This window comes from Gavia stellata, chromosome 7, assembly GCF_030936135.1.
Source record: "Gavia stellata isolate bGavSte3 chromosome 7, bGavSte3.hap2, whole genome shotgun sequence".
NCBI lineage: Eukaryota > Metazoa > Chordata > Aves > Gaviiformes > Gaviidae > Gavia > Gavia stellata.
Window position 1 is genome coordinate 12,548,682 of NC_082600.1, and position 14,507 is coordinate 12,563,188.

Sequence of the window (14,507 nt, forward strand, 5' to 3'; positions counted from 1 at the left end):
AAGGACAAGACCAGTCGCCCAGCTGAAGGAACTACTAAAGCCAGTGAAATCCTGTATCAACAATTTCACGATTTTGCATGCCCTTAATGCCAGGCTGGTGCTGTTTGTTCAGGCCGTGTTATTTACCCCTGTACGTACTGGCACAGCAATGCCGATCCTCTATACTTCCCTAGACTTTGACTTCTAACAAACCTTGCAGCACACAATGCAGAGAACTTCCCTGTCAGCTCCTTTGGTACCTTCAAGTGTCAAGTTATTCAGACCAGCTAGAAAAAAAATCAGCAACTGCTGATGCTAGATGCTAACATTCTCCTACACTGCTACCCTCAGCAATCAGGAACTGGGATGTTCTGTGAAGGCCCACAAGGATATTTCTTGGATACAATAGAGGAAGGCTCACTTTTGGTTCACGTACAGCAGGCCAGGAATAACAGCTGTACTAATTACATTGCACTACACTGAGTTGACAACCCACCTCGAAAAAACAAGTATATCAGCACTATTTAGATTATAGCCCTTTCACACCTGGGCATATGGCACAGGCACACAAGCTGCCTTCAGCAATAGCCAGCCTTCCTCCACGCAGGACTTACTAGCTTAGGCTCCCCAGCAGACAGATTCAACAAGGAGGTTGCTTTTGAACCACACAGCTGACTCTGAAAACAGAGTATCTGTATCTGTGCTGTCTTGTGCCTGAACTAATAAACTCTTGTTAGACCTGAGCTAGCTTATGAGGCAGTTGAGACGTGGGCATCATGTACCATGTATTCCCAAACCAGAGAACCTGTGCACGGATTATTCAGAACTGATCTTACTCATACCCTACTCTAGAGAAACAATATTAGGTAGAAGAAAGATTCTGTTACACTAACAGATTTTATTCCACATAGTAAACCACCCCAGTTAATGTATCTTGAGAGCTTCACTGTCCTCTGTTGAGGAATGACTTCTTGTGTCCTATCATTTTTTTCATGCTTTCTAGCTTTGCACTTAAAGGGAGGAATTAACAGCTGTGAACTTATTTGGACTAGCGGTGATAAATTTAACACGATCTCCTTGTATGGAGGTTTGCTTTTCCACCCTAACCCAGATTATTTCTTTTCAAGAATATGACCTTTTTCAGCTGTGGTTTCTGAATATCAAGCTCTGTGTTCCTAAGCAGTTCAGTTCTCTCCAGCTGACTTGCTCATAGATGTGTTTCGCTCTGTAGAAATCTGTCCATTTGCAAGCATTATCTAATTTGGACTTTATTTCACTTCACGTAAGTAAATCTATCAGCAAGTTGACTCTTCCTCTGTCAAATACAAAATTATTATATTGAACAGAACACAAGCTTTCTAAAAACTGCAGAAAACAGCTTCCCAGTTTCAACATGGATTTTCTTTTGCTTATGGAAATGAAGGAATAAGAGGGCTTGGTAGCATAGAGTACTAAAAGGCATAAACTCAAAACTGAGTAAAAGTGTTTCTCCCACCCAAATAATTTTTAAGAAGCCATGATAGGTAGATGGGAAGCTAAATGGTGTAGGCAAAAAGTAAAAGTATAGATGATCCAGGAAAAGTTCAAGTCAGGCAGTGGCTTGTATAGCATTTGGCTGTACTCAGCTACTGCGCAGGGTAGCTTCCTCAGCAGCTACTTTGATGCAACAAAACCATCACCACAGATTAACAGCTCCAATCTCAGCCCGGAGAAATAGCAATAGCATCCTCTGCTCTCTCAACTGAGATGCAGGTCATTTGTCTTTTCCCAAGCAGACCCTCAACTCCACAGATACTGCCTCCCTCACCCTTTGACTCCCAAAGATTCTGTTCAATTTCAGGCTTCTTTCGCAGGTCCACATTTATAAGGTTTCAATAAGAAAAGGGGTTTGTCTTAAAAACCTGAGAGTTAAAACAAGCACATGTTTATTTGTAGTAAGTTTCCATACATTGTGGTAGGTGAGCTGTATCTCCTGGACATGCATTCTGTGTAAGGGTAACTACCACTCATTCATGATGCTCACCATGGCTGAAGGATTGCCAAAATACCTGCCTTCACACAGAGGAAGACCCTTATACTGCAGATGGGGAACTGAAGCAAGGAGACTCGATACTTTGTGTGGCTTCAAGCTAGCCAGAGTCACCATCTCTTAAAAGAAAAGTCTCCTAAAATCCACTCACAACAAGACCACACTTTCTTCCATATCTTGGGATGCATCAGGTTCCATTTCAAAATCTTTTAAATACTTTAAAGGGGTTTTTTTTTTTTGCACATAGTAGGAAGGTTCTCTAAAAAACTATCCATTTTCAAGCCAACAAGACCACCTCTCTCTGTCAAAAAAAAATAATGATTCTCCTCCTCCCCTCAGCCCCACCCTGGTATTACTCAACCCAGAAGGAAATGGAGTAAAACATCTCCATTTATGAGAGACCTTACTGTGAGGGAGGGACTGAGCCTAAGACCAACTATATTTGGAACACAATCCAAAACCCACCTTTTCGCAAAAGCCTTCCCCCAATGATGAGCCGACATCCTTTCATAGCCAGATAATGATTAGCATGAAGAGAAAGAAAAAGAAAAGAAAGTAAAAAGCAAATGAAGTATGAAGGTGCCGATAACTGAAATAATTTGGTAGATGTTAGCTTTATCCAGTATCTGTATGGTTAGAGATAACATTCAGAACATTAGAAACACACAGGACAGAGGATGACTAGTATCCAAGTTCTTATATTGCTTAAGAAGGTGCCAACAGCTGAGAAAAACCTGGAAGAGACAGACTCTGATTTCCATTTGAAGAGCTGAAAAACATTAAGAAATTAGAATGACCAAGACCTGTAAAAATCCATGTTTATTTATAGTAAAGAGGAAGCTTCCTTTCTAAAACAGGGAGGACAAACAGTATCAACATTTTTTTAAAGCATTTATTTTATACAGTAGCGAAAACTACCTTCTCATCAGCCAAATAAACTAATAAAATGTAATCTTACAAAAGTCTCTAGAAATGTTTATTACCTTAGCTGTTACGGTATCTTTGTATGAAATACTCAAATTGATATTATAGAACTTCTTGGAAAGCGGTCAGACCAGTAACAATCATCATAGCCTCATTCAATTCAGCATTTTTAATTATAATAAGAAAAAAATGTACTTAAAGCCTATCCCTTACAATGTTAAAAATCTAAACATTCCAGGACATGATGAACATTTGAGACACTAAATTGCTTCATTACCCTAACTTGGGCACACAACATGTAAATACATGGTAATTTCTGGCTGTGCACTCCCCACCAGCACTCTTATTTATAGAAAAACGTATCAAGAAACATATCAGTTTTTTAAAACACAAAAATATTTTAAATGAAACGTGAAAATTTCACTACAGCCTGTCCTAGCAATGTGTTGTGTTTTATTTACATTTATCATTAACATGTATTTATCATTAACATCTTTAAGAATATACAGACTGCTGAGTACTACTCAGCATAAGAGAAAAAAGGTTAGCCCTAAGGATATTCACAGGGGTAGTGTCTTATTGAGCAGATATATCTGTGAAACGGCACAGCAGGGCATCGTGCGACTGCTGACGAAGGAATTCTACTGGAAAGTCAAAACACAGACTTACATTTCTGGCAACCACCAAGAGGTGTCACAGCACACACTCAACCACAATTGTCTATATACCAGTTACTGCTCTGGGAATCCCTAAGTCATCACATATTATAAAATATTACATTATTTTCCTATATTATAAAATAGGAAGACACCAGGTGAAGATGTCCTGTACTTGTCCTTATTTTACTTCCCTCCTACCACTGACCAGGGCACAAATCAGGTCGTGGAGCAAGGTGGATTTTATCAGACCCAGTACACTCGTGCCTATGTTTGCATAACTGATTCTTTGGTTCCAGCACATGTAATTAAAAGGCAGTTTTTAGACTAGCTTGCTACATAATCAATCTTAAGGGTGAACAGTTGTGGCTTCCACCTCATGAAATTTTAAACGCTGTCCAACAAAGGAAAATGCTATCCAACGTGGCACTAAAGTTACCAATCCATGAGGGCAGATTTATTCAATGAAATGTGCTACAGCCGTACCATTATGGATGCTGTGATTGAGTGGAATAACTGAGAGGGTCAGAACTCAGCAAAGGAGACAAACAGATCTTCTAGAAATACATTATAACTGATAAGGGAGAGAAAACAGTAATTTGGATGCTTCCGTTGTCAAAAGGTGAAGAATTCACTGCACAATTCTCAGCCTACCATAGTACTCATTCATTTAACTGGTATGACACTTCATGAAAACGAGTGGCTAGTTTAATTAGGTCATATTTGTCAAACAACCAGTTTAAAGGGAGAACCTGAAGAGTAAATACAGTTTTTAGCACACACAGGCTATACCTCTTGACACACATTCCTAATTCTCTCAAATCTCAGCGGGGAGGGCAAAATAAAGGCAAAAAACAGGAGTAACAGTTGGGACAAGGGAGTCACAGCTCAAACCGAGCACAGCAATGCAACTCCCTACACTGGGCAGCCTGATAGAGGCTGACAGTATGGACTGACATACAGGAGAGTTTCACTTGCCAGAAGGAGCATTGCTACCCAAAGCAACACTTGCACGCTCACAATTCTGTCCACAGACCAGTGATGGGAAGAGCTAGTGACAATTGCACCACTGCCCTGAAGATCAGAGTGGGAGAGCACCTATAGCAAAGCACTAACAGCCTTCAGTGAAGGAAGAATGCTCCCCTTCGCAGGCATACAAGGTCTGGCTCAGCAGTTCTTCCCATGTATAACCACTAGAGCCTCTGCCGATGCATTTGACATTATTCGGTTCATACTCTATACAGCATATGAAAGAGTGAATCTGTAATTCCATGATTAGCACTGAACAACACAACAGTGAAGAAATCCTGCTTATACAATCAAAAAGATAAGTCTGATGCCGGTTAGAAAAGCTTTTTAAAAGCTCTTTTGTTGCTTCACATTATCAAGATCTGACATTCATCATATCTTTCCAGCCAAAGTTTCTCTACTGCTGATTAAAATGGATATTTATTGACATCAGCCTGAGGAATAATAGCTGAAGAGCCAACCATATTCTATTCTTCATCAACAATACTGCCAACTAAGTTGTTTCCAGAATCGTGTCAGTAATTACATGCTAAACAAAAAAAACCTCACAGTTGGTTTTCAAAGACCACATTGAGCTTGCAGATAGAAAACTTTGTTTAGGCTTTAACCCTGCAGGAACAGATTTTATTTGAAAGTTAATTTTTGTTTATATGTATATACACACACATGGAGCTCAACAAGTTGCTGCTTTATCGGCCAAGAATTCTTCTTAACCCAAGGATTTCATCCAGGAGACTGACTGGAATGTTATCACAGGTGTACTCAGTACCTTTCAGGTTTATGTTTTAAGAGCAGTAAGCATCTATTCATCATACGTTCTGAAGACTTTTAGTAGCAGATGACGTCCACACTAAGCAGAGCCAACCTTGATACACCATGAGCCTAAAAAAAAAGTGACCTCCATTTTTGATCTGGCTGACATCCACGAGGCAGCATTACTTGACTGAGAAGAAGAGGAAGTTACAGACACATGCTACTTATATATCATATGAAATGGTGATCTGGAGAGACAAATGCCTCCACTCTTAGAATTCCTTTGACTTGAGTCACCCGAGACATGTAGTCAACAGGAACTGTCTGCTTACATCAACACAAACATGTCTTTTGACTAGAATTAAAATGGAGAATCAAGCAGGTAAGGATATTAGGTGAGTGGGTAAGAAAGCGTAGCAAGAAGTCTACAAAATTTAGTGTACTAAGCCCCATATTTCCTCGTTTATTTTCTTGCAATAATTTCTCTAGTCGTGTTCTGTTTTTCAGACTGCTACTTCTAAGGCCCACAATTTAAGTCACATTCAGTGGTGCTAATAAAATACATGAACTAAGTCTGACTTTTTAACAACTTCTAGAGTAAGGTCCTGTAGCTTAGTTTTTGTGAGTTACTCAAATAACGTAAGGGAAAAAAAGTTCATTTCCAGGAGCAGAACAACACAATTTGTGAAAGGTGCACCACTGCAGTTACATATCTCTGTAGCTGTGGCACAACTGAAGTTATCTTAGCCCTAAGGTGCTATGCTATGACTGGCTTAAATCAAACCAAAACAAAAATAGTAAGAAGCATTTCTAGCCTTCCCCACCTGAACTGGACATTCCCATCCTCTCCTCTGTGTCAGTATTTGCAGTCACACAGAGTGGGGATAAACCACTTTTCTTAAGGGTTCATTTCAGTCAGATCAGAGAGCTGACCAGACTCGTCGTACAGCCCCACAGTAATCAGTGCTGGCACAAACTGCAGCTGGGAAGAGGCAGCCAAGGCTGATGCCCCCAGCAGCCTCCTATCAGTTTGAGCTGACAGTGAAACCAAATGATTAAACAACACAGCACAGGCTGTTTAGCAGAGCTGAAGAATGAAACTTGTCACTTCAAAATGTGAAAACACTAGCAGTCGGTGACTCGCAATGTCACACAACCTAATCAGGTATTTTTTGAGCACAAATACAGTACCAGACCTATCAAGCATCCCAGGCATTAAGAAATGCACAAAAAGCACTTTCCTGCTCTCTGAAAATTTGAAATTAAAAAATACATCCCAGATGAGTTCCTAAAACATATTTCTAGTTATTTTGCCACCTTTGTCTAGTTTAATTCAAACCAGAACACTGATGACAACTGTTGAAAAATATGGAAGAATGTAGATGGTCTCTGTAGAAGAAAATCTACCAGAACTCTTGGCCACAGGCACGCTTCCCTCCACAGCCTCTTCTTTAAAAAAAAAAAACCCCACAGGATTTCATGCTATGGAAGAAAGCATTCCAATTACAGATCTACTTGTAATAGGAGAAGACTGATAAATAATATATAGAATAATGTGAGCTTGCATATTGTCTGCAAATGCGCTAATGCATTTCATAGCTAGTTGGTAATAAACCAAGACATACTGCACTAACCTTCACAGTATCTTAAAAGTAAATTTTTGAACCTAAACCTGCCTTTACTAAACCTTTTTAAATAAAAAAAAAAAAATAAATGAGATACTTTTGCTGCACAGAATCCTTTTCTATAGGCTTGTACAAGCAGAGTTGCCATTACACTGGCATTTTTCAATAGCAAATTTTTCACATTAGGCACGGTCATGGAGATAAGAGTATATTTTAGTCTCGCTTTTCCTCAAATTACTTAAATTTTTAATTCAGATTGGCCTGCAGTATGAACACATTCGAAACAGTTACCTTTCTTCCCCCCAAAATACAGCTGTGCAATGAACACAGAGGTTCAAATTAAACTGTTTAGTTTAAGATTTTTCTTTTCTATTTCATGCCCTTAAAAAAAAAAAAATCTACCAACCTCCATGCCACCTGTATTTCCTTGTTTCTATCTACAGTTCGCTATCATCTTCCCACTCTTTGGGAATTTTTTTTAATGAATATGTGTCCTACTCCCCACAACCTTGTTCCTTCTGCTCCTATTTCTTTGTCACTGGTTGTCTTCATCCTGCCATATGCCCATTCCTCTGTGCCTCCTCTTATCTTTTGTTTTCCACCATCTATCTTCCTTTCCCATTGTGTTTCCACACTCTTTTCTCCTCCATCTTCTCTCCCTTCCTCCTCATCACTAGTAAAACAGGTTTACTCGTTCTTCTGTCACCTGAAGGTCCTTCTTCTGTGTCTACCTTGTCTCCCAGTTTTGGATGAAGGAGGTCTCTGCTGCCTCTGTTGCTTTTTCTCCCACATGCAGGACATAATTCTGAAGAAGACAGAAAAGATCTGATCCTCTCATTCACTTCTGTCCCCTGAGCAGCTGGCAGCCATTGCTGCACAAGACATGGCCAGTGAGGAGCTGCTCTACCTTTGCGGTGAGAAGCCAGCTCATTGCAGGCCGACAGCCAGCTTCCAACTGTCCGAGTGTGAAGTTCCTATGATCACAGATCATCTGGGATGCCTTTCCTCTCAAAACCAGGTGACTCTGAGCCAAATTCTTTAATCTCAAAGGCACTGAAGACTTGATAGCTGTGAGTGGCTTTTGGGGAAAGTCGCTGTGACAGTATTTCCACTTCAGCAGTACACGCATGAAGTGTCTCAATAAGTAGTGATATACACTGCCTTAAAAAAAAAAAAATCAAGTACTGACAATTAGACCTTGTCTATTCAACAGGAGTTGCCAACCACTGAACGTGGTTAACTGCAAGCATAGGCAATGATAATTTACGCTCACCGTCATTCTGGAGGCTAACTTCATTTTCAAAACTGCAAGTATAGGCATGGATAAGCTATGATCAGCACGCTTCAACCAGATTCAAAACCAGCCAAGCCTTTGTCAGCAGCGGTACCCTTCCAAGCAGAGAGAAGGCATTAAGGTGGTCCACAACCACGGCCCAAAGGCTGTCTGAATACCTTGGCACCTCTTGAGCCTCTTCCCACCTGAGCTTTAAAAAGTCCTATGAATACTAACTAATTAGACTTCTTTTATGTGAAAGAGCATGAAGGACTCAATTTACCTGCCAACACAATACACCAGCTTTGGGGTGGAAGACAGTTAGCTTAAGTATCCAAATTGTCACATTTGGTATTAAAAAGAGACCTGGAGTAATTCTGTACACATTCACAGCTGCAGGGGTAATTCAGACTAAATGTCAGATTTAAATTTAGTTTTAAGCAAGGCTGAACAGAATGCATTTTGGTGAATTTCTAAATAGCTGATGGCTATTTGAGGCTTCTTGAGTGACACAGTATTGTATTGGGGGGCTGGTTCAATGGATTTGGTGATTACTCAGATTAATCACTCCCTGTCAGTATCACTACCTACAGGTATTTCTGTGGTCACCAGCCCAGATTACAGCAGTTGAAAGATATGCCTTAATCTAAAGCTAAGGCAATTCATCTGCAAGCAAGACAATCCATGTACGTTAACTTACGAAGATTACTAAGGAGACGCGTTAGACCAATATTCTGAAGTGAGAACAAGGTGCCTTAAGTGGAATACATGTAAAAATCTAACTTTGAGTGCTAGGACACACAGCTTGTGAATAATGTATTTCCTCAAGCACATACTAAGTATTTCCACTGTTAAGTTATCCATAGTAGAGTTTGAATTAATTACGTTAGAGAACCTGATCTGAACACTTTCTAAAATGATTTACTGGGTGGCCTCCACGCATAGACGTGGAGCTTGCAAACCTCAGTCAGGTTTGCTTATAGACTAAAACAATTATCCAAATAAACTTTGTGTAGTATTTTGTAGAGTATGCTACAATTCCAACTTTCCCCATGGCATAGGAAGGGCCACATAATATTTTAATTATTTTCTTCCACAAGGCAGGAAGCTCATTGAGATTTTACAACCAAATATGCTTAGCTGGCTTTTTGCTCAATACAGCCCTTAGCCTGCAGGTTGCATCTAGTGCTAAAACAAATAAAGATCACAAAAGTTAGAAGTGACTATTATGTCAATAAAATCTAAATCCCTAGTAATGCAGTAATTGTTCGATGCAGCATGTTTTCTAACGCTTTGTCTGGTCTTGTTTTAAACAATGGGGCTACCATCACTTTTCTTGGACTATTTATGGTCTGGAACAATCCAACAGTTCTTCCTGATCTTTAACCAAAGTTTCCACTTTTTATGCCAGTCCAAAACATAAGCAGCCCTTGCAAAAAAAGCCTCCTCTGTCAAGCTGAGCATCTGTCTTCCAAAGAATATCAGATAGCCTTTACAGAAAGCTGATTACAAAGTTCACTGATCAACTCATTTCAGGCTACAGTGAGTGACAACTCCCTCCTGTTTATCATTTGGGGATGTGTCAGAGCCTATGCAGAAAAATGGTTAGACAAGATACACCGGGATCAAGTGAGTTTTCACTTAAAAGAAATACAGTTCCTATCCGCAGAAAGGGAGTCTCCTACTGAGCTTCGTTCGTTTGTGGCTATCCGCTCATGTGGTAGGACGACTATTTTTTTTTCTTTCTTCCTTTAGCATACGACCTGTGCGATTGTTAATACAGTGTTGGACTCAATCTTGTAAATAAAATGTCAGTTCCTAAACCCTGGCTTTGTTAAGGATAAAAGAAAAAACGGGGTGGGAGGAGAAATAGGCTCCCTTGTCTGGAAGATAATTCCAATAAAGAAACCCTTTTAATGTCATCTGAACAGGTGACTAGTCTAACAGCGTCATTATTATCGAGAACCCTGCAAATTAAGCAGAGAAGAGGCCCATTATCTAGGTCACCTAGCCCACCCCTACCAAAGCTGAATGATTCCCATCTGATTACCAGAGGTTTATTCGCCTGCTTTCAGCAGCAAGTTTGCATATTAGGAGAAGACAGCAACCCACCAGGACCCCCCTCCCCACCGCGGATCCTTTCTCTTCCCCGCTACCACCATAACAAACCCGATCCTCGCCACCGAGAGATACCCGAATAAAGCCTCAGAGAGGGGACAGCGGGCTTGCGGGAGGGATGCCCGCAAATGCTACTAAATAGACGAACCGCGCTGTGCGGCAGTTAGAAAATAATTAATTTAAAACAAATCGGTAATTTGGGAACAGTACAAGCGGCAAGAGGTTAATGACAGCCCTCCGCAGGGCGATGCCCCCCCCGGCTGCCCGGCTGGGGCCCGGTGCCCCCGGGCCGCGCCCCGGGCCGGCGTCCCCAGAGCCGGCGGCGCCGGGGGAGGGTGCGCGGGCCGGTCCCCCCGCGGCCGGCGGTACTCACGTTCTCGGTGTCGCGCTCGTTCACCGTGGGCAATGGAGTCCGAGTGGACATTTTACTTCACTCGGGCGGCCGCGCTGCCCGCGACGGCGGCGCGCACACAGACAGACGGGCCCCCGGGCCGGGCTGCGCGTCTGCTCGGAGATGGTGGTCGCAGGGAGCCACCATGAAGGACGAGGTGGCTGGCGGGGGGCGGCGTCGCGTCGGTGCCCCCACCCTCCGGCGGCGCCCCACGCCCCAGCTAGATCCCCCTCAGGGAGCGGAGCGGCCTCGCCCCCTCCAAGTCCTCCGGGCTCATCCTACAGCCAGGCCGGGGTCCGCGGGGGTCAGCAGCGGGGACGGGGGCGCCTCATCAAGCGGGGAGGGATGGAGCCGGGGGAAGGGAGGCGGCGAGGGAGCGGCTCCGAGGGTGGAAACGCAGGGCGGGCGGGCGGGGAGGAGGCGGCAGCGGGGCGCCGCGCAGCCCGGCTCCTCTCGCCGGCCACTCTCCGCCGCAGCCGGGGCACGGTGGCTAGCGCAGGCCCGCTGCCGAGGGGGCTCCCCTCTCCTTCCCCCGCCGCGGCCCCGCTTCACTGGGCCGCCGCTCGCATCCCGAGCCGCCTCTACCCGCCCGCCCCAGGCTCCGGAAGGCCGGCACCCTGCGGACCGCGGCCGGGCTGGGGAAGCTGGGTGCTCGCCTGCCTGCCCCCCGCCCCTCCGCCGCTCCCGGACGAGCCAAGATGGCCGCCCGGCTTCCTCCGCGCCGAGCCCAGCTCCGACATGAACCGGAAGAGCCCGCCCCCCACCCGGCCGCGCCGGGGAGGCCGGCGCCGGCGGCTGGTTGCTAGGGGCTGCGGCGGGGCGGGGCGGGGGCGCCGCGGGCGCCCGGCGGCGGGGAGCGGAGCGGAGCGGCGGAGGGGCCGGGCAGGGCCCTTCCTCGGGTGGCGACCGCTCCCCGTCCTCCGGGGGTCGGTCAGCAGGAGCGCTGCTCGTCCCTGGGGCCCAGCCGCCCTTCGCCCCCCGCGAGCAGCCCAGGGCGGTGTGGCCTGGATGGGGGGGTTCTCCTAAACAGGCCCTCGGGGAGCTGCGGGGCCCCCCGTGCGGGCGTGAGAGGAGAAGCGGTGTGAGCCGGGGCGGGGAGTTCAGGTGTCGGGGACACCACGGGGCGGAGGGGACGAGGCCGCGGCGGGTGGCTGGAGAAGCGGGAAGTGGCAGCATCTCCTCCTTGGGGAGCCCGTCCTCAGCCGGAGAGGGGATGCGCGGACGGCCCGTGCTGCCCGCTCACAGCCAGGGGCAGGAACACCCGCGGGTGTAGTCCAGGAGCGTGTCTGCTGTACAGCGGTGTCCGGGGTTTGGTCCTCAGGTCGTCTTCTGCCACAGCACGCCCTCCCTTGCCTTGGACTTTGCCAGCCCAAACGATGGTGTGTGATAAGGAACGTTGCTCACGCGTGGGGAGGGTCTGAGGCTGCTGCTAGCAGATCTCACCTGGCGCAGTCAGGCACCCATGCAGTGCTGCGGCCCTGCGTTTTCACACCAACCTCGTGCTCGATTCATTTGGTGGAGGAGGTGGAAGCCTGGGCTATCGTGCTTTGTATATCCAGTAGGTACTCTGCACAATCATTTTTAAGTGTACAAGGAAGATCTCGGTATAGTCACGAGTGGTTCTAATTAATGAATTACAAATGAGAAAGAGAAGTAACTTCTGTATATTCAGTATATAGGTGGCTTAGAAGCAAATCTATTTCCGTTTTTCATGGAGAAAATGTGAATCTGTAGAAAGAAAGCTAGATCTGGTAGGATTTATAGAAACTTGGCAACTCTGGAGATCTGGCAGCCTAGCGATAACATTTTGTCTTTCTAAAGCATAGTTTATTTGACAAACTTTATGTCTCTCATAAATATTTACCAGCTTAGCCTTGAAATCCATCCTAGGTAGGTAATATTTTCCTTGCTTTTAGAGACATGAGCGAGGAAAGATAGCCTTTTAACACTACCCAATAAATAGGTTGCTTGACTGTTACTTCATCATCAGGACTACAAAATGCTCCACCTGACCTGCAGAAGCAGAAACACAGCAGACTTGCATGACACCTTATCTTCCTTCCTTGCTCTCAACTTAAGCTAACGCCTTGCTCTGTGTCAACAACAGGAATTTTGGATTTGAATACTTGCCTCTTGTGCACATGATCGTATTTCTGTGCATGCATATATGTCCATGTACGTATATGCTCAGACAGTACATACTCGTAGCACAGCCGCTCTCTCTGGGTAGCAGGCAGGACCCTTTGCACAGAGGAGGGAGTGGGAGTTGCCTCTATCTGGTTTGCCAAGGGCAGTCACGAAGTCTGAAGCAAAGCCAGGAAAAGTATCCAGATCGCCTGACTCTGCTTTTGCCACAGGGATGCTGCTTCATCTTTTTCTTTTCGGTTGCCAGTAGAATATGTTCTTTACAATGTGTTTGTAAAAAACCCTGTAATTTACTTATGACAAAGTCAGAAAAAGGGTAAAAAACAGACAGAGGTTTACTTGGGTTGTTAACAAGACTAATGCTCTCACCCTGCACTCGTGGGCACTCCAGCCAGCATGAGAAGGCTGAACTGCAGGCATTGGAGCTGGGGAGCGATTAGCAGAGCGTGAGCAGCACGCTGAGCTCAGTAGTGCTCTTTGCACCTACGGGTTTACCTGTCCCGAGCCTTGGCAAAACTGAGATCTGTGGAAGTTCTGTGCGCAGGCGTGAAGAGGTATTGAAGTAAATTAAGAAATGAATTAAGCATTGTGTTACACGTACTTGCACTGTCGTTTCATAGAAGCAGTAGTCACTCAGATAAAATCTGAATTATACAATGGTGGATAGTTAGATGAAAATCCTAGGCCTGTTGATGCAACAGGAGTTCTGCTATCGCCCTCAATAAAGCCCATATTTAATACTTGCAGTCCAAATAAAGAGGGGCTGGGGTGGGGATGCAGGGAGAAGGGGAGTTGTAGGGGAAGGAATATTTCCATCTTTCAGAGTCATGTTTCTGATTGGCAAAGTGATTTTGAAATAAGAACTTTTGAAGAAAATGCTTGAGACCACAAAAATAACAGCCGCTGATTTTGCTGTTTTATTGCCAATAAATGGCAACATTGATTAGTGCTGTTTTTTCTCTGTAGCAAAACTTGCACAGGGAATGACTAACTGCATAGCAGCTACTTTCTTTTATGTTTCATTGTTGCTATATTCTGTTTCTCCCGTTTAAGCAGATGAGTTAATTTCAAAGTGTATTCATTTTCTTCTTAGAAATTGGGCCATAGTCAAAAAACTGATTGCATGGGTTTCCTTTTCCTTTGTTGTCTATAAATATTCTGCGTATTATCAGGTGCTACTTAAACCACAGGCACAAATCAGAAGGTGATTTTTTCTTATCTAAAGGCTCTGAAAGCTCAGAAAGCAGACTGATAATCAAATCGTGCTTTCTGGTTCTTGTGCTATCGCTAGTGATAGTGATTTCGTAAGTGGGACTTAGATGACAATGTTTGTATGTTATCCAGAATAGGCTGCAAGTTGCGCTTTGAGCTGTACTGGCTACAGTGCTAACAGTTGTAAAATCTTGGTTTTGCCAGTAGAGTTGGAGAATATGACTTAAAGAGACAGAGGAAGCAGATCTGCTAGTTAAGGTGTCTTTTTTATGCCACTCTTTTGGCTATCACCACACACAGAAAACGAAAGAAAACAATATGATATAAAACAACGTCATTGTGGTGAAGAATTTTATTTTTTTCTTCTGGACGT

General features: G+C 44.4%; 1 protein-coding gene across 11 annotated transcripts in view; it reads right to left on the minus strand.

Moving 5' to 3' along the window:
* Positions 1-10,850, minus strand: part of MARK3 (microtubule affinity regulating kinase 3) — a 64,060-nt gene extending 53,210 nt beyond the window's left edge. For all 11 annotated transcript variants that reach the window (XM_059819850.1, XM_059819852.1, XM_059819849.1 and 8 more), the window contains exon 1: positions 10,760-10,850. In XM_059819850.1, coding sequence (XP_059675833.1) covers positions 10,760-10,810 — 51 coding nt within the window. In that variant the 5' untranslated portion in view covers positions 10,811-10,850. The remainder of the gene's footprint in view (positions 1-10,759) is intronic.
* Between the last annotated feature and the right edge of the window lie 3,657 nt (positions 10,851-14,507).